General features: G+C 38.8%; 3 protein-coding genes across 4 annotated transcripts; all 3 read right to left on the bottom strand.

Annotated features, from left to right (window-relative positions):
* Window positions 1–302: 302 nt before the first annotated feature.
* On the bottom strand, window positions 303–2,009 carry LOC105270375 (pyridoxamine 5'-phosphate oxidase). Its single transcript, XM_011311263.1, has 6 exons — window positions 1,852–2,009; window positions 1,580–1,704; window positions 1,291–1,390; window positions 1,140–1,217; window positions 694–896; window positions 303–573 (listed from the first exon to the last, which is right to left on the bottom strand). The coding sequence occupies exons 1-6, from the start codon at window positions 1,852–1,854 to the stop codon at window positions 444–446; spliced, it is 639 nt and encodes a 212-aa protein (XP_011309565.1). The 5' UTR covers window positions 1,855–2,009; the 3' UTR covers window positions 303–443.
* A 117-nt stretch (window positions 2,010–2,126) lies between these two features.
* LOC105270374 (atrial natriuretic peptide-converting enzyme) lies at window positions 2,127–10,280 on the bottom strand. The gene is made up of 3 exons (XM_011311262.1): window positions 9,807–10,280; window positions 6,150–6,333; window positions 2,127–5,075 (listed from the first exon to the last, which is right to left on the bottom strand). Exons 1-3 carry the CDS (start codon window positions 9,852–9,854, stop codon window positions 2,974–2,976), a joined length of 2,334 nt encoding a protein of 777 aa, XP_011309564.1. The 5' UTR covers window positions 9,855–10,280; the 3' UTR covers window positions 2,127–2,973.
* Window positions 10,281–11,937: 1,657 nt separating this feature from the next.
* On the bottom strand, window positions 11,938–19,118 carry arm (armadillo). 2 transcript variants are annotated; one of them, XM_011311260.1, is made up of 7 exons: window positions 18,966–19,118; window positions 16,747–18,105; window positions 16,297–16,638; window positions 15,971–16,135; window positions 15,351–15,653; window positions 14,746–14,842; window positions 11,938–13,337 (listed from the first exon to the last, which is right to left on the bottom strand). In XM_011311260.1, the coding sequence occupies exons 2-7, from the start codon at window positions 18,076–18,078 to the stop codon at window positions 13,150–13,152; spliced, it is 2,427 nt and encodes an 808-aa protein (XP_011309562.1). In that variant the 5' UTR covers window positions 18,079–18,105; window positions 18,966–19,118; the 3' UTR covers window positions 11,938–13,149. The 2 variants fall into 2 exon arrangements, with proteins under 2 accessions (XP_011309562.1, XP_011309563.1); XM_011311261.1 differs by lacking the exon at window positions 14,746–14,842 and having other exon boundaries at window positions 13,214–13,337.
* Between the last annotated feature and the right edge of the window lie 2,519 nt (window positions 19,119–21,637).

Genomic DNA, 21,637 nt, shown 5'->3' with positions numbered 1-21,637 from the left:
TTTCGAATTTTTAAATTGCAGTGAATACTTCCTCGATCCTCATGCTCCCCTGATATTTTTTTGAAAATTTCGAATTTTTAAATTGCAGTGAATACCTCCTCGATCCTCATGCTCCCCTGATATTTTTTGAAAATTTCGAATTTTTAAATTCCAGTGAATACCTCCTCGATCCTCATGCTCCCCTGATATTTTTTCGAATATTTCGAGTTTTTCAATTTCACTGGATATGTTTTCGATTTTCAAGTATTCAGTTTTTAAGCGATATTTTTATTGATTAGCCATTTACTAAAAAAAAATTGGAATTATTTTGAAAATACAATTATTTTGAAAATACAATTATAATTTGAAATGTCGTGTACTTTCACTTTCACTTTCACTAATTATTGAATACACTGTATTATATGAAATAGGAAGTGCGAGTCATGTTAACGATGAATAAATATTCATGCAGCGATTCTTTGATGAGTCCATTGTCCATTCGAGTCTTTACAGAAGACAAATCGATCAGCAATAGTGTTATTGCCTTTGGCTTCGTAGAATTCCATCGAGTCTGGTGCGAGTTTGTATGCAACACTGAAACAATTGATTTTATTCGGTTTAATAAACTTTCAGAAGGAAGATACAATTGAGATGACCACCGAGGATTTTTAATTGAGAAAGTTGAAGAGGAATAAATCTGGAGGCATTACTGACAAATGATCAGGCATAGGGAGTGCAGAATTGTTCATTTTAGCTTCCTCGAGTAGTTGGTCGTGTCGTTTGTTCAATTGATTCCAATCAACGAGAGCATCTTGATGACAAAGATGTGCGCGAATTTTGCAGTAAAGAGGATCTGCATCGTAAAATTTCTGTATTTCATGCTTCGGGCAAATTTCTGCTTTTCCTTCAATTCTCGCCTGGATAGTTAAATTAATCCGATTATATAATTTATGATATTGGAAACTGTAAGGCATTAATAATAATCCCTGGAGTCCCTGACATTATATTATAGTTTATATTAAAAAAATAGAAGTTGTCAATTGACGAAATTTTTGAAGAAGGAATTGTTCAGTGTTGAATTAATTATAAATTCAGAATAATTGTTAAATATTACTGTTATCATAATTGTCAGTGAAATTTCAAGTTTCAATTTGTTTCACCTGTCGCAGAACGACTTTCTTCTCGTCATTAGTGAACATCCAATAAATACAGATAGATGCGCGCATTCCATTTTCATTCTGAAATAAAAGAAGAAGCGGAAATCACTATAGCTTACACATATAAAATTTCATATATTCCGAAATGTGATACCAATTCCTGAACTTTGCGGCTTCTCTTATCCGTGACAAAAACGAATCCACTTCTATCGTACTTTCGTAACATTACGTGTCTTGAATGAGGTCGATTGTCTCTGAAAAAAAAATTAAAAATTCGCCTGGACCTATTCCAATGGTCTTTGAAATAATTATGCATGCGGTTTCACTGTCGCTAATTACTCAGAACATAGCGATCAGCAAAAAATTTTCTATATTCAGTCGATTTAACAAGTTCTTGTGCATGACTTTACAGATTTATTGCCCTATTTCGAATATGTACTCACGCCGAACTAGTGGATAAACAAATAATAGACTTTTTCGATTCATTGTTCCACTTTTCGAAGAGGTCCAAAGGATCATCGGATCGTAGATCAATCTTCGATAGTCCTGATTCCACTGAATCTGTTGCCTTGAAATCAAATGTAAATACTTAATCCCCCACATGTTTTTATCGTTATTTTTCACTATTTTTCGTAGATTCAGAAAAAATTCAGGAAAACGTAACCATTAAATAATTGAATTAGTTTTATATCTGAATTTTTTTTTTTACACTTGCCATCTTTAAGCCAGTATAGCCAATATGCTCTCTCTAGATTTATTGCAACTCTTGTTGTGTATTGAGTGTTGAGTACTCGAATCGATGCGAGATTGCACTTGCGTATTAGACGTACTTCCACTCCCGTCAACAATTTTCTCTCGACTGACGCTATTTTGCTCGTTCAACTTGCAATCCCCCGCATTGCAACACTCACTTTCTTCGAGTTAAAAGAAGACCAATTAAAGTTATGCCTTAATGCCTCTGTTATAACGTGTAAATTGTGATAACACCAATTAATGAATAACGAGATTGTACTTTATTTGTTCTCATAAAAATACAATAATCATATAAAACTATTAAAATATCTTAACAATTGGCAGTGAGTCCACTCAGATTCACTGCATAGGATCTATCTCATAGATTTTAGATTATTTACAGATGTAAGTCTACATTTTTTGTAATTCTCCATGTCGAAAGAAATTTCCTCGCTTCTGTCAAGCCTCTTAATTCATCAGCTGCACAAAATAAATTTCACGAGTGAATTCTAATTTTTTTTTTATCACGATATAAAGGAAATTTTCGTCGTCTCGTGAATAAAATTTTTACTGACATGAGAAAATATTCCGTTGGTGATTTGGTAACGAAGAGCATTTTGTATTAATTCGCGTATTGAAACTCCAGTAGATTTTAATAATTTGTCCAAAAATTGCAATGAAGTTTCATACAGACTTCAAATAAAAATCCACTAAGCATTCGAAACAAAAGAATAGATTATCTTATCAACTTTTTCATACGCGTAATTGGTACTGTTTTTATAGGTCTCTTTATAGGTCTCCGACATACACATTCAGTTATAAAAATGATTTATTGCAAAGATAATAAAACCCGCAAGGATTTTAGGCCGTTTAGCCTCAGTTGGACCGCTTATCAACAAAGAAATTTTGAGTGCTCGATATTTTTTTCCCTTTATAGTTTATACTCTTTGTTATTAAGATTCCGAATGTTAGAGCTCTTGGCGAATCTTTTAATGACGGAATGACAACACTTGAGTTTTCCTCAGTAGATAATGGAAACCACATCCCCAAATCAATGAAACGTCCAACTGAATAAACAAACGGAAGAGCCACGACGAGGGTTTGTTCAATGGATAGTCGATTTTATCCACGCAATATTCGGGGAGACATTGTCATAGAGTCGAGGTCTCTCATGTCCAGTCTTGGAGCAGGCAATTCTCCAACTGCTGACACCAGTGAGGGCCCAACGCTTGCCATCAGCTAAGAGACATAGCATTGAACTTCCAGCTAATTCCTCCTCATTACAGTCTTCCGTGGGATACACGGATTCAGTGCAGATGCCATTGACAGATGCAATACTTATGTTCTCGCACTTAGCCATTGCACTCTGTTTCAACTCAACACGTTGCAGTAAATCACGATTCCTCGCCCATCCAAGAGTATTGCAGTATGAATTATTCATTAAGACAGGTTCCTTAATTGATGGTAGACAAACAGGTCGAACAAAATCAGAGTAGGCAGTAACGGCTCGATCCAATTTCAGAAGAACCATGGTACTTCCTTCCACCGGTGACTTGACCATTCCAACAATTCTTCGTTCTCGCTGCCACGGTGATGTGCTAGACAATCTGACAGTGCCTAACCTCGCAGACCACTCTGCTCTCGGTTGGCCTTGAAAACAGGATGCTGTGGCCAAGAGCCAGTTTGAAGACACGAGAGTTGCATCGCAGACGTGGATGTCCTCTTTGAAGAGGGCAACGTGCCAGGGCCAATCACCAGGATCAGCTATTTTGCTCAGGGCTTTGGTAGCGGGCTTACTTCTAAGAGACTGCACACCGCATTCCAATGCTCCGCACTGGACATACATAACTTGTCGACTTGGACATGGTCCTCTGACAAAAGTTATCTCGGATGCCGATGGATCCTCCATGTGCACATACTCTACATTGTCTTCATCGTGTGTCCTCACTTCCACAGAAAGTACTCCATTGAATGTGAGGAGAGAGCAGAGGGAAGCGGCTGCTGTCTGTAGGACAGTGTCCATTTCTGTGGCGGGCAGTGTGGCATTGAGATTTTCTGTACAAAGTTTTCCGACTGTTCCTTTCTCATTGAACACGACGTATCCCTCTGAGGTGTACCTTGCTGGAAGGACGGTACTCATCGTCTGGGATTTTAAAGATTCTAGGTTTGTCGCTAGCGAGAGACAATCTTTTTCATCATAGCCATTGGGACAATCTGACCTCCCATCACACCTTTTGGTCACTGGAATGCAAGTCCTTCCAATTCCACAGTGCACATGTCCTTCTGGACAGTAGGCGCAGTTTCTCTCGTCTGTTAAATCAGAACAATCGAGGATTCCGTCGCAAATTCTAGGGGATAGGGCTTTGTTCTGTAGATCCCTCACGCATCCTGGTTTAGGCCTACAACTCCCTTCGTCTACGTATTCTGGGAATGCTCCACATTCCAATGACTTCTTCAACCGCTCTGGCAATCGATTTCCACATCCCGACCAGAATTCCCGGCAGAAGTTCTGGCAGGGCATTTGCTGAGAAATTTTTGATTTTCCACTGATACATTTTGGTTGCAATACCTGGCAGATGAAATCGTAAGCTAGGGTGTAGCATTCTGCGTCTACCAGTTCCCTGAAGGCAATAAGGTCTGCCTCAAGCTCTTCTGCCCCTCGGTGTCCAAAAATGTTGGGATAAGTGGTGGTATTGTATGTCAGGTGTTTGCAGTATGATATTATGTGGTTCGTACAGCTTCTCGGAGGTGGTGGAGTCGTGGTGGATGGATCTGATGATGCCGTTGTGTGCATCGCAACCTGAGCGTTCAAAGCGGCGATGCTTTCCTGCACATCTAAACTTTTCGGATCGATTGTCAAATTAGCTAGATATTTGGCTGTATCAGGAGTTATCTCTCGTGATAATATTGCCATGACGTCAGGAACGGTTATACTCTGGTAGCGGGGATCAAATCGCAGGTCGAAGTGTACCACTAGGTCACTGCCTTCCACTCCATCGAGTGCTAGAATATCGCAGACTATGAAGGAAACCTTGAGATCACTACGCCTGAATGCAAGGGTCAAGCGATCTCGATATTCTCTTACACGTATCCTGAACGCTTCAGTTGAAGGGTCAGCAAGATCAGCTGTGAAGGAGTCACCACCGGTGACTCGAAATGTTGCGAGAAACACCTGATCGCTTGGAGGATCAGAGACGAGAAATGTATCTGCAATAAATTAATAATTTTTTCAATTGTGTTATTGTTTATACATTGATAATTTGAAATTCATCAGGAAATTTATATATCAATCCTCTTTGAAATCAAGTTTTCCTTCATTATAAATATTGAAGGTGAGGTTTATTTATTTATGCAGAAATGTAGAAATGCAGCTGGAATTCAGGTCTTTGAATCCACACGAGAAGTATATTTAAATACGAGAATTGAGTTTATAATATATTCTCGAATAGGTGACCTCAATCAGATTTATTTATCTTAATAACTATTAAAATTCTCTATAAAATAATTAAGCGTATTTAAAATGGGCAATTTTTCATGACGATTCTGTTTTCATTATTATTTTTTATCTTATGATACTTTCCAAATATTTTTGAGGGATGGTTTTGAAATAGAGGGAAGAATATTATTGCGATAGGTAGAACTTGAAATGCGATATTCTCAGTGGAAAATATGGCAAGGCCGTGGCTCCCCACTCCAAAGGTCGTGCAATCGTCGGAGGTAATGAATCATATTGAGATTCATGGGTTGTGAATTGTCGGTAACGCGGCCAGACCGTTAGGTACACAATATCATCTCTGTGAACACCTCAGGCGATAATTCACGAGAATACAATAATTATAACTGCTCATTTGGGTAGCGCAGAGAAAACCGGGTGGGGGTGGCATTTATCAATAGAGAGGGTTTTTGCTATCGGTATCAATGGGGGAAAATAAAAATTCAGATACTGGAATCAATGACTAGTCCGACACCAAAACCGGTAACTGTCGGCGGAGGAAGTTTACGCGTTTTGATCACGTACTCTATAAACTCGGTCAGACCGTTACATTACACGCGTTGGCAAGACCTCAATGGGATCTCCACCGCATCAATATGCATCACCACACTTCCAATTTTTCATTGGTCGTGGATTCTTCATTTATTCCTCTCACTAGCACCTAGAATTTTTAACATTCTATCCAGCTAGCCGAGAATGTTTATCGATTCAATGCGGAGTTCCTAATTCATGCAAGTTGAATTTTATAAATTCGACGAATTTTTCAGCTGAAAAAAATCAATACTCACATCCAAGGTATATAGACACCCCGGAAAATAAAAGGAACAACAAAAAAGCAGCAAGTACACAGCATCCGCAACGATACTGTCCTCCCAGCTTCCTGGTGAATCGAATATCACTATCAGAGGATATGATAGAAGATGGTGTACCAGCTCGACTGAATCTCCTCGTGCTAACGGTGCTGACCGATATCTGGAACAAAATATCACCAATTACCCCGAGACTATCAGCGAGCAATGGAAATCAGTAATAACAGTAATTGGGGAAAAATCATCAATTATCGCACGATGAATCGCCTGATTTTCCCTCTCATTTCACTGAATCATCTAGGATTTCTCGCTGCACCCATATTAAGCATCTCCCGGTCTTTTCTCAAGTTGCGAAAGGAAGATTGGTGAATCGCTATTAAATCGCTGAGAAAGGCAAGTGGGCGTCAACTATTGCCTTAATAGAATCTTCAACTTTGCCTTCCCATTACATGATCTATCCATTGTTTTTACTTTATTCGATTTCCTCCTCGTTTTTATGTTGGTGCAAACGTTTACTTGCATTGTCTGGCGATCGGTCGAGATCATCCAGCAAGGGAAAATCAATAATGAAGTAATCGGTACTGCACCGATAAAAGATATAACAAAAAATTATGTGATAATTTTACCATTTTAAAAAATATCTAAATACTTAGATAATAGACTCGAAATTTGGTATTTGCATCTAGTTTTGATAACATAGACTATTGATATTTTCAATGAAAATCTTTTTTTTTCAAATATTTCGTCAGCTACTCGTTCATGTTTCGATGAAATACTAGTGTGGATAGCGATTTCTCGTGTGTAAGCATCCGTGTAACCGACTGTGCACAGGTATTTCCTAGTGTGCACACCCGTGTAATATCCCTGGTACGATGCAAAATAGGCAATGAACATTTTCTGAGTAAGTGAGAGGATACACATACAAGGGATCCACGCCCTCGTTCAAATGTTACGCGTGGCTCACGCTCGGGAAAACCCGGGAGGATTACATCTTGCCTTTTTTTCGAATTTTTTATTTAAAAAAACAACCAACCAAATCAAAAATCTCAAATCTCACTAAAATGTAATCGTAATTCAAATCAAATGCTTTCGAGATAAATCGACTGGAGAAACTTCGTATTACAATACGTCATTGGAAACGTAAATATTTGAGAAAAATAAATTGTTTTCTCAGTGTTGTTGTCTGACAAGGGAACAAAGAACTTGAACGCGCACTTGAAAAGCGGAATTAGGGTGATTCTTTGTTGTAGATGATTTCTACGCTATTTGGATCTATGGGAATTACGTAAATGGTTGAACTGTATTGGCAACAAAAGCAGCTCGAGGGGCAATATTACGAAAGTTGTGGCTGACTGCATTCAATACAACTCCCCTCGTTTACACGGGTCAGTTCAATAACCTTTCATTTTTACCTCTGCATGCTTTTTTTCTTGAGGAAAAAAACAACGACGGAAAAATGGTCTTGAAAGGAGAATTTTACGAGATCTGATAATTCCAATCTCCCTTTGGGGAGAAACGTTTTTCTTTATTTTTATATTAATCACGCTACTTTCCATGTAATTGGAATTGATCAGCTTAATTTGTTGATAAAAAAATTGATGGGACTGAAAAATTCAAACGCCAGTGAAATGAGCTTGTTAATAAATTATATTGAATGCAATGATAAATAGTATAGCGACTGGAATAGCTAAAGCGGATAAAATTGCCATTGCAATGTAGAACTAATTTTTTCTGATCAGGCCTCATCTTTGATTTTTGGGGAGGGAAAGTAAATTTTTTCTTAATCATCATCTCAGATCCAGGAATTTACCGGGCAATTTGCTAATCAGACTTGTGCATCTTCTCGTAAAAACTAATGATTAGAAAGTTGAGTTCAATGTCAGTGGCTTTGATAGCCCGATTCTCGAGGAGAATCAAAACAACGAGGTCTTGATGCTGATGTTGATGTGATTGATAGCTATCCAAAGGCATCCAGATTGATCACCTCTGATTGCCATTTCCGGTGAAAACTCCTCTGAATGGGCCAGCCATGACGCCTGGTCTCCACAGGGAATTATAAAAAAATATTTTCTCATCTTAATTTTATCATCCGTTTGCTATAAATTTGTAAAAAAAAAATCGGAAAAATGGGAAGATATCAACAATAACTCCTTAACCACTTGAGCACTGATTTGATAATCTCAATTTGAGATGACGTCTCAAAACAAAGATTGACTTTTTTGGGCGGATATAGGCTAAGAGGCAATCTGAATGACGCGGTACCCCTGCATTTGTGAGCAGTATAACGGTAACGAGTTTTACATCGGCAGATGTCGAGGAACCCAACCCAGAAGAGAGCGTCGAGCCCGCCACTCCGGTCAGCCTAGTTCTTCGTAAAATGCCATCTTTTCTTCACTCGTTGTCTCCTTTTTTTCACTGGTTGTGTGCGTTAATACCCCAGAATGTGATGCGTGCTCAAAGGAGTAGGAGACACCGTACGACGTGGGGTCAAGAGCAAGGTCCGACCTCCTGCTCGATCCCAGGAAGAGAACGGATTTTTCGTTTATGTCTTTTGTCCCCGGATCTTTTATTTTTATTTTTATTTTTATTTCTATTCAATATTTTTTACAGTTTCCAATAACCGCATGCACCTGAATTCTCAACATTTGAATTTTTCAAGCACATTTACACGGAGAGAAATATGCAATAAAAATTCCTTAATCATATTTCGTTCTGGAATTGGAGATGAAAAGATACGAAATTTGTCGATTTCGATTTCGATAGGTGACAATCCCTTCCGGAAAATGGAATTGGTGGGTGGCAGGGGGTGGGTGTAGAGCTAAAGGCGATGATTGAGAAGGTTGTGTTTTTATTTGATGCGATCTCTTCGAGACTCAATGAAGGAAGTTATTAATTCTGTGGTTTCCAGGGGGACAGGGTTTAACTTGAGAAACCGCGGACGAATGCTTCCGCCAAGGGACCGGTTAAGTGGGAAATAATTGGTGCTATGGCATGTAACCGAAAATTCCTATGCGTGTTCTTTCACTCAGAAAAAAAAATGCATTCCAAATATTCATTTACTTATAATATATTATCCATTAGGTCTGAGTTCCTCTTGTATTGCTCTAGAAAATTATATGTTAGTTGTAATTTTTAATGTTATTTCTCAATAACCATTGAAATAGCTCATTCAAGAACAACCGAAGATTCCCTGAAAATAATTGGAACAAAAAAAGACGCACTCCAACAATTCCGGCTGGCAATTACTCTGAATTTAATAAAAATTTTCACCTTTCGTCACAAAAATACTCTATTGGACAAAGGTATGAGAAATTTCTTGAAACGCCTGGAATTGGCTCACCGGTGCGATCCCGTGCATGTGAAATAAATCCTGAAACATTAGTCTAATGCCTGAGACTTTCACCGTAGTCTATTGAAGGGTGACTCTTAATCTTCCATGGTAACTCGACGATTTCCAGCCTGACATTTCCATTTGTCCCGGTGCAAATTCGAAAATCACTCCGTTCCATAAAATAACGACTCCATAAACTCGTCAACAACAACTTACTCATCATTCCAAAGTAAAAATTCCTCAGAAGGATCCCAATAATTCCACCATCAAGGATATCCCAGATTAATTAGAAAGTTTCGATGTACCTTTGAGTCCCACGAGGTTTTCCGCTTGTGCTCCATCGAGACTGTCATCTTCAGGTTTGTACTTTTCCAATTAAACCCCAATAAACACAATTCACTTCTCAATCCACAATTAATTCAATTCACATCACATCGCAGATATTGTATACCAAAAAAAAATGAATGGTAACAAAATAAAATCATTAACTATTTTTAATTGAAAGAATTACTCTCCATACAAACGGCTTGACTAAAAATTTTAAAAGTTCTCACTGTCATGGAGCACTGGAATCTCGGGAAATCAACATTTTTGCCCCGACTTGTGTGGTGATTCACTATTGGTCTATTGTAACAGGTGTAAAAACAGCTGTTTCCTTCTCGCGGTTGAAAATATTTAATAAAATTTTGGATAATTTCAATTGGAAAATGAAGAAACGAAGCGCTCGGTACCTCGACCAGGTGAATACTCTGCCATGGCGTTCTCCAGCTCGAAACACCGGTGAGAGAGACGGGCAATTTCTCCGGAGCACGCGAATGGGGCCCGTCGGGGAGAACACCAGGTAAAATGGTCGGGGGGGGGGGGGGGGGGGGGGGGGAGGGGGGGGGGGGGGGGGGGGGGGGGGGAGACTGTCGTGGGTCGAGGAGACAAGAATTGTACGTGTGTGTACTGATGCACTTTCACGGATTATGAGAACATTGACGAACACATGGTTGAGGTATTGTGGGTCATCCTGATTTATCAGGGGGTAAATGACAAGGTCAACGAGAATTTCCTTGATTACGCGGGAGGATTCATTACGCACCGATTAAAGTGGGTTAACTGTATGGATTTTTCATTTTTTCAGTCATCATCGTCGTCGTCTCTTTAGTTTATTACCAAATAAAAAATTCACCTATGTAAATAAATGAATAAATAGGAGATGTTATTTAATGTCAAATATTGAGAGAAAGAGCAATATGGGAATCGATAATATATTATTGAATGATAGAATTAACTTTATAATGTGATTGTTTACCAGTGATATTGCAGTTGGTGTATAGTAGAAATGGTGATAAAAACCCTTTGCACATTTCAGATAGAATTGGACGTGTCAATTTCAACAAGTGTATAGGGTGTCATTTGACATGTCGGTCTGGAATTACCAGAGAGTCAAGAGCATTTGTCATTCAATAGCTGACGTATCGGGTTTCTAATACAGTTGATTATGATTGGAGAGTGAGTTCTTGTATTGAATTTATTTGATACTAACGCGCTGCCCCAGCCGCTAAAGTGACCGGGACATTGATGCCTTTTTATTTTCTTTATTTCCTTAGTTTTTTCCTGCAGAATTCATTATTCATCACCGTTGTCATGGTGATGAATAATTTCTCCGGCTAAAAAATTCTTCGAATTTTTTATCCTGGAATATATGGAATTCAAAAACGAAAGGATAACAGGTCCAATAGAGAAATATCTCTGAATCTAAGGCAGATAGCGAAATTGGTGTCTTGACCTCTTTTCCTGAGTGGAGTGACAGCTACAAAAAAAGTATCTGTAGAAATTTCGCTATCTCTCTTAGATATCGATATATTCCTTAAATCGCAGTTACTCTTTATCTCTTCGTTAATAAATTCGATGTCAATTTATTTATGACTGAGTTTTTTGATTGTGATCTTTTCTATTAAATTCGGTAGCTCCACCGATTATGTTCGTAACCGGAAACTCGTCGTGTCATCGCCCCCCACCGATGGAAATTACATTTCTATGGAGAAGAGTGATGGACTCAATTTGTACAACAGAGAAAACAAAAAAAAACCGTTAGTCACGCGGCAACTCATCTCGGAATTAATTCCGTTGTTGGCTGTTACACGGTAGTTTTACTGGAGAACAACAATTCTGACACAATCTCAAACTCGAGGAGAAAACGTTAATAGCTTATCTGATCTCGTTCCCTTTGTTCGCATTCTCGAGAGTAATGGATTCAATTATTTTTCAGCGATTAAAAATGATTATTGAATATGAGGAATGACGATTTAATAGTAATCAGGTGGGAAATTGTGCTTCACTTTCTGGGACCGTGAATTGACGAGAGACTGTTCGTCAAATTAATGTTGGGAAGACTGAAATATTAAAAATAATTAATTGAAGGAGTTTTGAATAAATACAAGGGACAAATTGATTTTTGACGTTTTTATTGTATTCGTATGGACAATTAAACGATACATATACCTTTACGAATTGTGTACGAATTACATATTCGATTCATGTTGTTTATCCTTTACTTCTGTCGTTAAACCTAATTTACATTGACGACGCACGGATTTTCGTACTGATACCCAAAAAATCCGTTCGGTGCAATTTTACCTACATATTAATTAATGATAAATGAAATTAATATATATTTAATTTTAATTCATCTTGATTTGTGTTCTCCTCATCACTACCCTGTAAAATGTATAATGCGAAAAATCCATTGATATAATTATGTTTAATACGTGATTGTAATTAATTTAATTCATAGTCGAGCTGCACTAACACTTCAGGGGGACGAAAAATTGTATAAATAGTTTGTTTATCTTCAAATTCCCTCAGAAATCGCATGAAAAAGGGATTGTTTATCATTATGGCCTGTCAATCTTCAAATTGCGATGATTATCCTTAATTTATTCGTGTTGAGTGTTGAATGGTTCTCGAAAAAAACAGTACCAATTCTTATAATACTATGTTACGAAGATTTCTCATTAACGGGATTATAGACAAATAAAAAATACACGAGACGTAATTTCATTTTGTATAACAAATATTCTCTCTTATCTCAGTCGATTATTTATCAATTGCAAAAAAAAAAACGTCAACGAAAGAATGAATAAGAGCCTGGATGGAAGGCATATCCTGCGTATTACACGACAATAAGGTATATAATAATATATAATATAAAAATTAAAATACATAGAAAAAATAATAGAATTCATTAGCCATTGGCTAAAATAAAGATTAATTCGTCGTTGAGTTGATGAATAAAATAACAATTGCTGATTGAAAGATGTCAGTTACATTTCAATTAATACTCTGGGCAAATTGTCGAGAACACTTGACGTGTAAATTCACGAATGAATGGGTAAATATGGATTTGATGAATAAAAAATGGGAGAATGGGGTTTTCTCCTCGTTGAAAAGAAAAAAAAGAAAGAAAAAATTCTAGCAAATCAAAGATTGATTCTCTGGCTTGTTTCAATTGGTGATATTTTATTCATGAACGTCATGCCAAATGAATTCAATAAAAAATACTATTTCACCCGGCCCTCGTTAATGTTTCGAGAGCCCCCAGCGCGGACTGTCCTCACAGAAATTTAAAGAAAATATCACCCTTTTTAGGCAATAATTTTTTTACAAGTCTGTGTCGTACCAGGCTGCAACTTGATTGTTATCTTGCGGCGGCGCTGGAAGCTCAGCCAGATGATCAAAGCTCAAATCACCCTCGTGTGCCACATCCATAGCGTCCATTGCGCCATACGTTGAACCACCGCCTATTTCTAATCCTTGCATTGAGTCTATTGGTATCTGGTCATAACCGGCTGTAGGGAAAAAAAACATCAATACTCTAACAAAATCACTCTTTAAAGGGGGGCGAAAAAAAAAATTAATTCGTAATTATCAGTCGAATAATGCAGTAACCAAGGGGTTCAAGTTATAAACCGAGTAATTTTTAGTGAAAACCTTTCGAAAATACCTTCGGAACTGAAGGGTATATCGAAATTTTTGTTATAACCATTTTCGCATTTTCAGGAATTGCGAAATCGTTTCCAGGAATTATTTTCAGGAATGGATTTCGAACTCAGACACTTCTATTTTCCATATATCACGAACAAAAGATTATGAACTCCCTTGAATACAGAAAACCCTTTTAGGTGCCATTTGCAATCTCCAGCAGTCTGAAGATGAGCCAGAGGTAAATGGTCCATTTTAAAGTGAAGCTTTATTGATTTTTCGGCTTCAATGAACATCTGACAGGTGAGGGTAAAGAGAGAGAGAGAGAGAGAGTGAGTGAGAAAGGGGTGGGGGGGGTGGATGGAGAGATGAAAGGCATGGCAAAATACAAGCCTCACGTTTGCAGTTTGTTGATTGCTCTTTCTGTGTGAGACGTTTTTCCGGGGCTCAATCGGCTTTGAAATTTTTTCCCCTCCGCATATTTATTATTTTTTTTTTTTGGATGTGAAACACAACTGAGGGGGAAAAATTTCCCATCCAGCCCTCTCAATCAGAATTATTATGCGAACATTATTCATGTCACATCACATTCAAATACGTGCAGTGCAAAATCTCTCTCATGTGATTAAAAAAAAAAAACTAACGACAATGAACAACGAGAATTTGCAGAATTCACTAATTATCTTATTGATAATCACTACGCTGATGAAAAATTTATGAACGTACAAAAAAAAGCAATTCATCACACTAAAATGAAAAATACGAAATAACTAGAAAATGTGATGTCAAGCAAAAAAACACATCAAGAATTCAATTGATATTTCACCTATGATTCTGTTCTAACTCGCACAGCCGTTATTTTAGTATAAATTCCGTGGGTTATGCTGCTGTCAAAATAACATAATGTTAAATGGAGATGGATTAGATTATTAGTCACTCGATGAATTGTTGGCATTTCAAGATATCCAAGTATTTTGAAAATATGTTGGTCTATTATTATATTATTGCTGCTGATATTATTATTTCACACAAGTTCTCAACATGGTTCTTCATTTTGAATTACCGAGGAATTTTTCCAAAAATTTAATGGAGAAATCAGACAGCTTACTACTATCTCCGAATTTAATAAGAAGAAATGGTGAAGAATACTTGGATAACCGCATAATTAACTTCAATTTTGTTAAAAAAAAAAGAGTATACAAGGGGAGTGTCTATTGGTGATGGATGAAATAATACACAAAATAATTAATGAAATGAAATGGAAGGATTCCTTACCTTGGGGTTGATAACCACGGCCCCCGTGACTGCTGTGAACACTAGGAGGTCCCTGTCCATACATACCGTCATATCCTTGGTCAGGGCCGAGCATGTCCTGAAGATTACGTAGTAAAGGATAAAAAAAAACTGAATACTCAGCGAAAATAAACACAACCAATTCCGCAACCGCCGAAATAATAAACGAAACATTCATAATGTTATAACAATGATTGATCGATTATTGTACAAGAGGTTAGGATGGCGATGATTTTTTTTTTGGAGGGGTACAACTGTATTTGGAAATGGGTACGGCAAAATAAACTATTCCTTCGTACCACGTATTTATAGAAACGAGTTAACAGACGTCAAAAAGGGAATATTGCCATATTTCTGGGAAATGTAGCCTCTCTGTAGATTGGACAACGTTTAAAGAATCAATTCTACAAACAATTTAAATTCTACAATAAAAAGCTAAACTAGAGTAAATAAATGAACTAAACTTGCATGATCTGATAACTGAGAAAGCTTGAACCTCTGGATAATAACATGGAGATGTCATTCACCCTAACATTCCTTCAAATGCATAATAAATATAGATAATTGAGAGAATATTAAAGTCTCACCTGTAGATCTGGACCCATTCCGAAATCCGCATTATTCCACATATTGGGATCCTCACGGAATAGTGAATTGGTCAGCTCAAGTGAGAGACGTTTCTTGTAGTCCTGAGGCTTATCCTCACTCATACGAAACAGCACAGCTGCTGCGTACGTTGCAACACCCTCATTGCGCGAATGGAGAAGTTCTGTGAGAGGTGCTGTTGCACCTTCCTGCTCTATCATTTCAGCACCTTCTTTGTCAGAGGCCAGCTCGCAGAGGACACCAGCTGCCACACGCTGGATATTCTCAATTTCATTGAACAGTAGCTATTGGATAAAACGTGAAAGGTCATTCACTATTAGTTTGAAAAAAAAAAATGTATAAAATCTCAATTCAATTTAACAACAAATTAAATTAACTCATCGAGCATATCTTTGAAACTGAGTATTATTTGTAGAGAGAGTAAAGAGCTAAAATAAATATTGGTAAAAAAATATTGCTCTAATCTCCTTTAGATTCAGAGATATGCAGAGAAACGAGATGAATGTTAATGTTGCATTTCCAATTTCAACTTCATCACTCAATTATTCCATGAATTATTCACAATATTCTTGGAATAATGAATGAATAATTCGATACTCACTTGAACGAAGATTGGAATGACACTTTGAGCCCGTATAATGGCCCTGTTATGTGATTCCCTAGCGAGGATGTGGAGTGCACCGACAGTTCCTTCAACGATTTCTTCCATACGAACACCATCCGCATACGCTTGCTGACTTCCCATGCCCGTCACCGATGCTCTTTGCTTTAGAAATAACAAAAATAATTTTACAATTACTGCATTGAAAATTCTAGGCTGTTCCAACAATTTAGTTTTCAATTGTAATTCAATTTTAAAGTCAATCCAATATAATCTAATAGTTTTCGGGATAAATCGATGATTAATCGTGGCCAGTGGCTAATTACCCTTTCTGTATCCTGGAATGCCCGCCCAAGCAGTCTAACGAGATGGTGAATAGCCCCATGTTCACGCAAGGGTGCATGATTGGCAGGGCACAATGCTAAATTCCGAATGAGTCCAATGACTGCTTTAACCAGTGGCCAACGGGATGGTGGATGCAGAAGCTTCACTATCACCTGGATACCGTAGTTGACACGTACAGCATTCTGTGCCATTTCTGCTTCTACGTGTCGTGATGTGAGATGACGAAGGGCACAGACTGCTGGCTCTGTGATCTCTTCACGATCACCTGCGTTCACAATTGTGCGAACGAGGGCATCCACACCTCCAACGTTACAAACTGTTGCCTAGGGATCAATGGAAAGGTTAACAAAACCATTGGAACGAATCCACAAATATTCCGAATGTATGTTTACCTTGAAAGATTAAAATTTTAAAAGGAAATCACTACGGACCTTGTTACGTTGATTATTGCACGTGAGATTAGACAGTATCCCAGCGGCACAAGTTACGACATTGACATCACTGGACGCAAGGACCTGCACCAATCCCTGAAGGAGTCCCTCGAGTCCATCGACCTTGGTCCCAGCATCGGAGAGATTTCTAAGTGTCCAGAGACAATTCTGCACAAGCCTCTGACTCGGATTACCCAAATGCATGGCCAATGCCTGCATCCCACCAGCATCGACAATCGCTGGCTTGTTGCTGGAGCATACTGACAACACTTTCAAAACCCTCGAAGTGGTCCACAAGAGCTTCTCATAATCATAAGACCTCATGATCCTAACGAGTTCGATAGGTCCCTGTGAGGCCAGAATGATAAGTTTGCTCTCCTGGTTGCCATACGCCAGAATCTGGAGGCAATCAGTAACAATGGCCAAGAACTTGACATTATTACGTTGCAATAGTGCAACCATCTTCTGCAATCCTCCAGCAAGACGAACAGCCATTTTGGAGCCATCCTGATGCAACAGTAGATTATGGAGAGTGGTGATGGCGTAGAAGAGAACTGACTCAACTCCAGAACTGAGGAGTTTAACAAGAGCAGGAATTCCTCCACTCTTGAATATGGCGAGAAGACCCTGTCTGTGATGGGATAAATTGTGAAGAGTTCCCACAGCAGCTTTCGTCGACTCCAGATCATCGCTGTTGGAGATAGCTCTGACTAGAGCTGCCACCATCTGGGAGCTATTCATTATGGCATGACGAGACGCCTCCTTCTTCGACAGCTGATGGACCATCATGGCAGCCTGTGACACCACCACTTGATCCTCATCATTCAGTAGCTTTATCAATTCTGGAATAGCTCTTGTCGCCAGGTCAGCATCGTCCTGGTAATTTATCAGGTTGACAACAGCGTGTTTGAGCATCTGGCTGGGCTCTGCCAATCGCTGGACAGCTGTTGGCTGGGCAGGATCGAATTGAGTCGAGGGGATCTCAATTCCCTCCTCCAGGGTTTCAGGGAACATTGCTGCTCGCACACGCTGGGAACGTGTGTGACTCAGCTGTTGATTCACCTCGTCTATTTGGTCCTGGGTGAGGCTCTGGGTGAAACCCTGGTCCAGGTCGAACATCAACTGGTCGCCCTCCATCTCGTCATCCTCTTTACCAGAGAGCGAGGGTGCCTGAGTCGCTGCTCCAGAGTGGATTCCAGAATCACCCATGTATGAGTTCTGCTGCCACATCAGGGTTTGCTCCTTTGACGAACCCATTGGTAGGTCACATGGCCCCTGGTAGTTCCCGTGGGATACTGGTCGCGACTGGTTCGACGACATTGGGTAAGACATTGCTCCAACGGGTGACACTGTCCACACCTGAAATTTTTTGGAGTTGAGGGTCAATAAGTCACGTACGTCCTTCTGCTACCAAACGCTCGATATTTAATATTCTAATATCCCATTCTATTAATTAATCAATTAATTTGGGAAAATTGCGATAAATCATTATACCTTAAAACTTCATGCGTAATTCCCTCACAATGCAGCGAATAAAGATAAAATCCAACAAGTCCGAAACAAATGAACCGAGCCCATTAAACCCGATAACAATGTAATTACCCACCCTGCAGGCACCAGAGTAATCCTACCCCTGAAATCCCGTCGAAAAGGTTAAGGAATAAATACTCCTCCGAGGCGTTTCTCCGAATTTTTACTCCAAATTCCGAATCTTGGTGCATCGACTGATCCCGAACTGGAGCCTCATACCGAGTGCAAAATTTCCCTTCCCCCAAATTTTATCACCAATAAAAAGAAAAAAAAACACCTAAATGAAAAAAAAAATCGTAGAAAACGCGCGCATGAACCGACGCTCGAACATCTTATTTGCCATTGAAGTGTCCAGAAAATGCAACAAAATAGATAAGAGACCACTGAACCTTGGGGGGTGGCAAATAATGGTGTGCGATTCTCGGAAGGAATGCTGATTTATTCATTCGGAATGAGAGTACGCGTAATAGTTATGGGTGAACAACAAAGGGCCTTTGGAGTAATGCATCACCATTTTCTGACAATCTGTACGCGCTGGCGTCAGAGGACTCAGGGTACAGGGCGTACAGGGTATAGGTTGAAGAGAAGGGGATTGAGATCACTTTGACACACCCAGGCGTAAACACGAGTTAAAAGTACCCGATTATTTTGAGTATCAATCGGTTATTTTCAATATTGAAGTGACTCACCGTTTCAATTTGTATTGAATTGTTCCCTTTTCCTGATAAATCGATTCCGGGATGCAGTCGAATGAGTCACACAAGCACTGGCACACAACACGTTACAGCTAGCTTTTGCCTGCTGCGTCCACGGTATTTCAGGGAGATTCGTCAACTAAAAGATGGCGGATGGAGGACGCTCTCTCCGGGAAAACTGCGATCTCAGCGCTATGCTTCAAACCCTCCAAACTCAACAAACTCAATCTCTTTAGTTCAACAAATTGTTTAACAGTCGGTGGGAGGCAGCACTTGCCGAAAGAACCTGTTACCCAGTGATACCCAGCTGTCCGACTGTCCAACTTTTTAATTTTCGAGAAGAAATTCAAAAAAAAAAAATACCACGGGGATGACGAATTGGGGCCATTTTTGCGCTAGGATGGAGAGAAAAATATCGACTTATAGATTTTCCGAAGGGTCTAGAAAAATCGCAAATTGAAAAAAAATGGAAAAATGGAAAATTCATAGTCGAAATTAGTAGAAGTGACACTTGTCCGAAACACAGAGTTGTCCATTACATCGGACTGTAAATACCTTTTAATTAGCTCGACTGATTCCCTCACAGCATAATTGAAAAAGTTCATTGAACTGAATAGAATATTTTCAATCATCTATTTTATCTCAATATACTGCCCGAAAAATAAACGAGTTATCAATTTCCACGAATGTTTTCCCTGAGTAAATCTGAAAACTCTAGAATCATAAAATCATTCGCAGAAAATGGGCTTTAGTCGTTTAATTGGATTAATGCGGAAGTTGTATGTCACCCATAAATCATTATTAGCATATTATCGGAGACACTTATCAGGGCGACGGGTGTGTGCACACTCGTAAGTATATATGCTCCATACCCCTCTAAAATAAGAGAGCATTGCATAAATCACGAGAGTGTCTACTTGGTTGTGGTGATAGTTCATTCGTTAACAGGCATATAATTATGCGAATGGTTTTATGGTAGACAGCGAGAGAAAATCATCGAGTGGAGAAGCGTTTTATGATTTCAGTTGACTGGAAAATATATCGACGGGATATTGACACCCACGCAACATCGTTTCACGATGTGACACTAATTTATATGGCAAAAGTATTGCAAACACACGGGAAAATGATTAAGTACTGAGTACATTAATTTCCCTTTATGTGTAGCTTTATTTTTTCATCACTGGCATTTCTCTCATCCAATAAATTCAATGGATTTTTATTGTAAATCAAATGGCCATTTTTTCCGTTAAAATTCTCCCCAGTTTGTAGGTGGATCGTCATCATCGGACCTTTCACTTAATCTCAAGTGCGTATTAGTAATTAAAATCTCAACAATTGGCCAATTTTTTGTCTTGATAATTTCCCATTATTTTGAATAAATGATGGAAATACTTGTTCCACCGATCAACCCCAGATTTCATGGAGTCAAACTGATTATCTTGGAATTACTCCTCCTCTTCCTAATTAGACTCGCCAAAGTGGAAAAATAAATAACCGAATGAAGTTTCTCCACATTTCCTCTGGATGACTGCAGCTGATGGTTACCCCTGACAAATCCCCTGGAATCATTCTCCAGTCATTGGCTTTTTTTTATACGCAGAGCCTTCGCATAAATAACCGGGATCACATGTAGATTCTCCAGCGCCTCTTCCTCCCAAAAAAAAAACCTGGCAAATCCATTAAAATAAAAATGATAGATGCAGCTTGGCGTTTTCTCTACCGAAGGCTCTCAACAGTGGTGCGCTTCGCTGACACGAGCGTTTATGTCTGCATAAATTCTCATTTGAAGCTTGATAATAAAGTAACCAACCCGAGGAAGGGGAGAAGAGAGACGGACACGGTTGGTCGGTGGTTCAAAACTTCAGAAGAGCACAACCAGATACATAGATCACCCTGGGACGAGTGTTTGGTCCAATCGGTGAATACATTTTTATGTGTATCCAGATATAACCGACAGATTTAATACACCAATCGGTTGTTGATTCACTGCCACGGAATTATATGCGAAATTCCCAATAGCTAAACAACATTTCATTGACTTTCATTACAAATTAATTCTTTGAATACGCAAGTAATTGTATTTTCGAGTGCAGGCATTATCGGCTTCTGAAAGTATTGTGAAAATATTGAAAATCGCGGCAATAACTTTTTTTAATTTTCGACGCTTTCAAGAGCTTTTTTCATTTGATATTGAATTTTGACGATAAGTCTAGAAATGACTATATTTATTACTAAAATTATTATAAAAGAATAAAAATAAAAATAAAAAATAGTCGACGATTTGTTTAGTGGCAGGATCTCTGGGACGTCCTCAGGAGAAAAGACCTCGGGTTACGAGAAATACCATATCCCGCCGAATTATTAATTCCGTCGACGGATTGATATATTCCCGCAGCACACACTCTCACCCACTGGACATTTTGGTTTCATTGGAATGAGACGAGACCAATACGAATGGAAAAATGAAGAAATAAAGGGGCGAGAGGAGGGAAGATATAAAGAATGAGAAATGCGATTGGACACGGGGTTTATTTATGATACACGAAGAAGATGTCCTCGTATACACTTGACTACTCGCTACGTGGTGTCCACAGGAGCAAAAGCCCTCCGTTAATTTTCTTTTTATTCATTTTCCCGAATGTGTTCCACGGTTTTTGTTCGCC

This window comes from Fopius arisanus, unplaced genomic scaffold, assembly GCF_000806365.1.
Source record: "Fopius arisanus strain USDA-PBARC FA_bdor unplaced genomic scaffold, ASM80636v1 scaffold00086, whole genome shotgun sequence".
In the NCBI taxonomy this organism is placed as follows: Eukaryota; Metazoa; Arthropoda; class Insecta; order Hymenoptera; family Braconidae; genus Fopius; species Fopius arisanus.
Note: the sequence above shows the minus strand (reverse complement) of the source record. Positions and strands in the feature narration are given on the sequence as shown.

Excerpts from the sequence above, each read along its gene's own strand:
- LOC105270375 (XM_011311263.1), bottom strand. Across the intron at positions 1,391-1,579 it reads TGTTTATCCACTAGTTCGGC|AGACAATCGACCTCATTCAA; the intron begins GTGAGTACATAT and ends TTTTTTTTTCAG. Across the intron at positions 1,218-1,290 it reads GCCGCAAAGTTCAGGAATTG|AATGAAAATGGAATGCGCGC; the intron begins GTATCACATTTC and ends CTTTTATTTCAG.
- LOC105270374 (XM_011311262.1), bottom strand. The coding sequence starts at position 9,854 with ATGACAGTCTCGATGGAGCACAAGCGGAAAACCTCGTGGGACTCAAAG. Across the intron at positions 6,334-9,806 it reads AAACCTCGTGGGACTCAAAG|ATATCGGTCAGCACCGTTAG; the intron begins GTACATCGAAAC and ends ATTTTGTTCCAG. Across the intron at positions 5,076-6,149 it reads GGTGTCTATATACCTTGGAT|ATACATTTCTCGTCTCTGAT; the intron begins GTGAGTATTGAT and ends AATTTATTGCAG.
- arm (XM_011311260.1), bottom strand. The coding sequence starts at position 18,078 with ATGTCTTACCCAATGTCGTCGAACCAGTCGCGACCAGTATCCCACGGG. Across the intron at positions 16,136-16,296 it reads CATTCCAGGATACAGAAAGG|CAAAGAGCATCGGTGACGGG; the intron begins GTAATTAGCCAC and ends TTATTTCTAAAG. Across the intron at positions 15,654-15,970 it reads TCATTCCAATCTTCGTTCAA|CTACTGTTCAATGAAATTGA; the intron begins GTGAGTATCGAA and ends TTTATCCAATAG.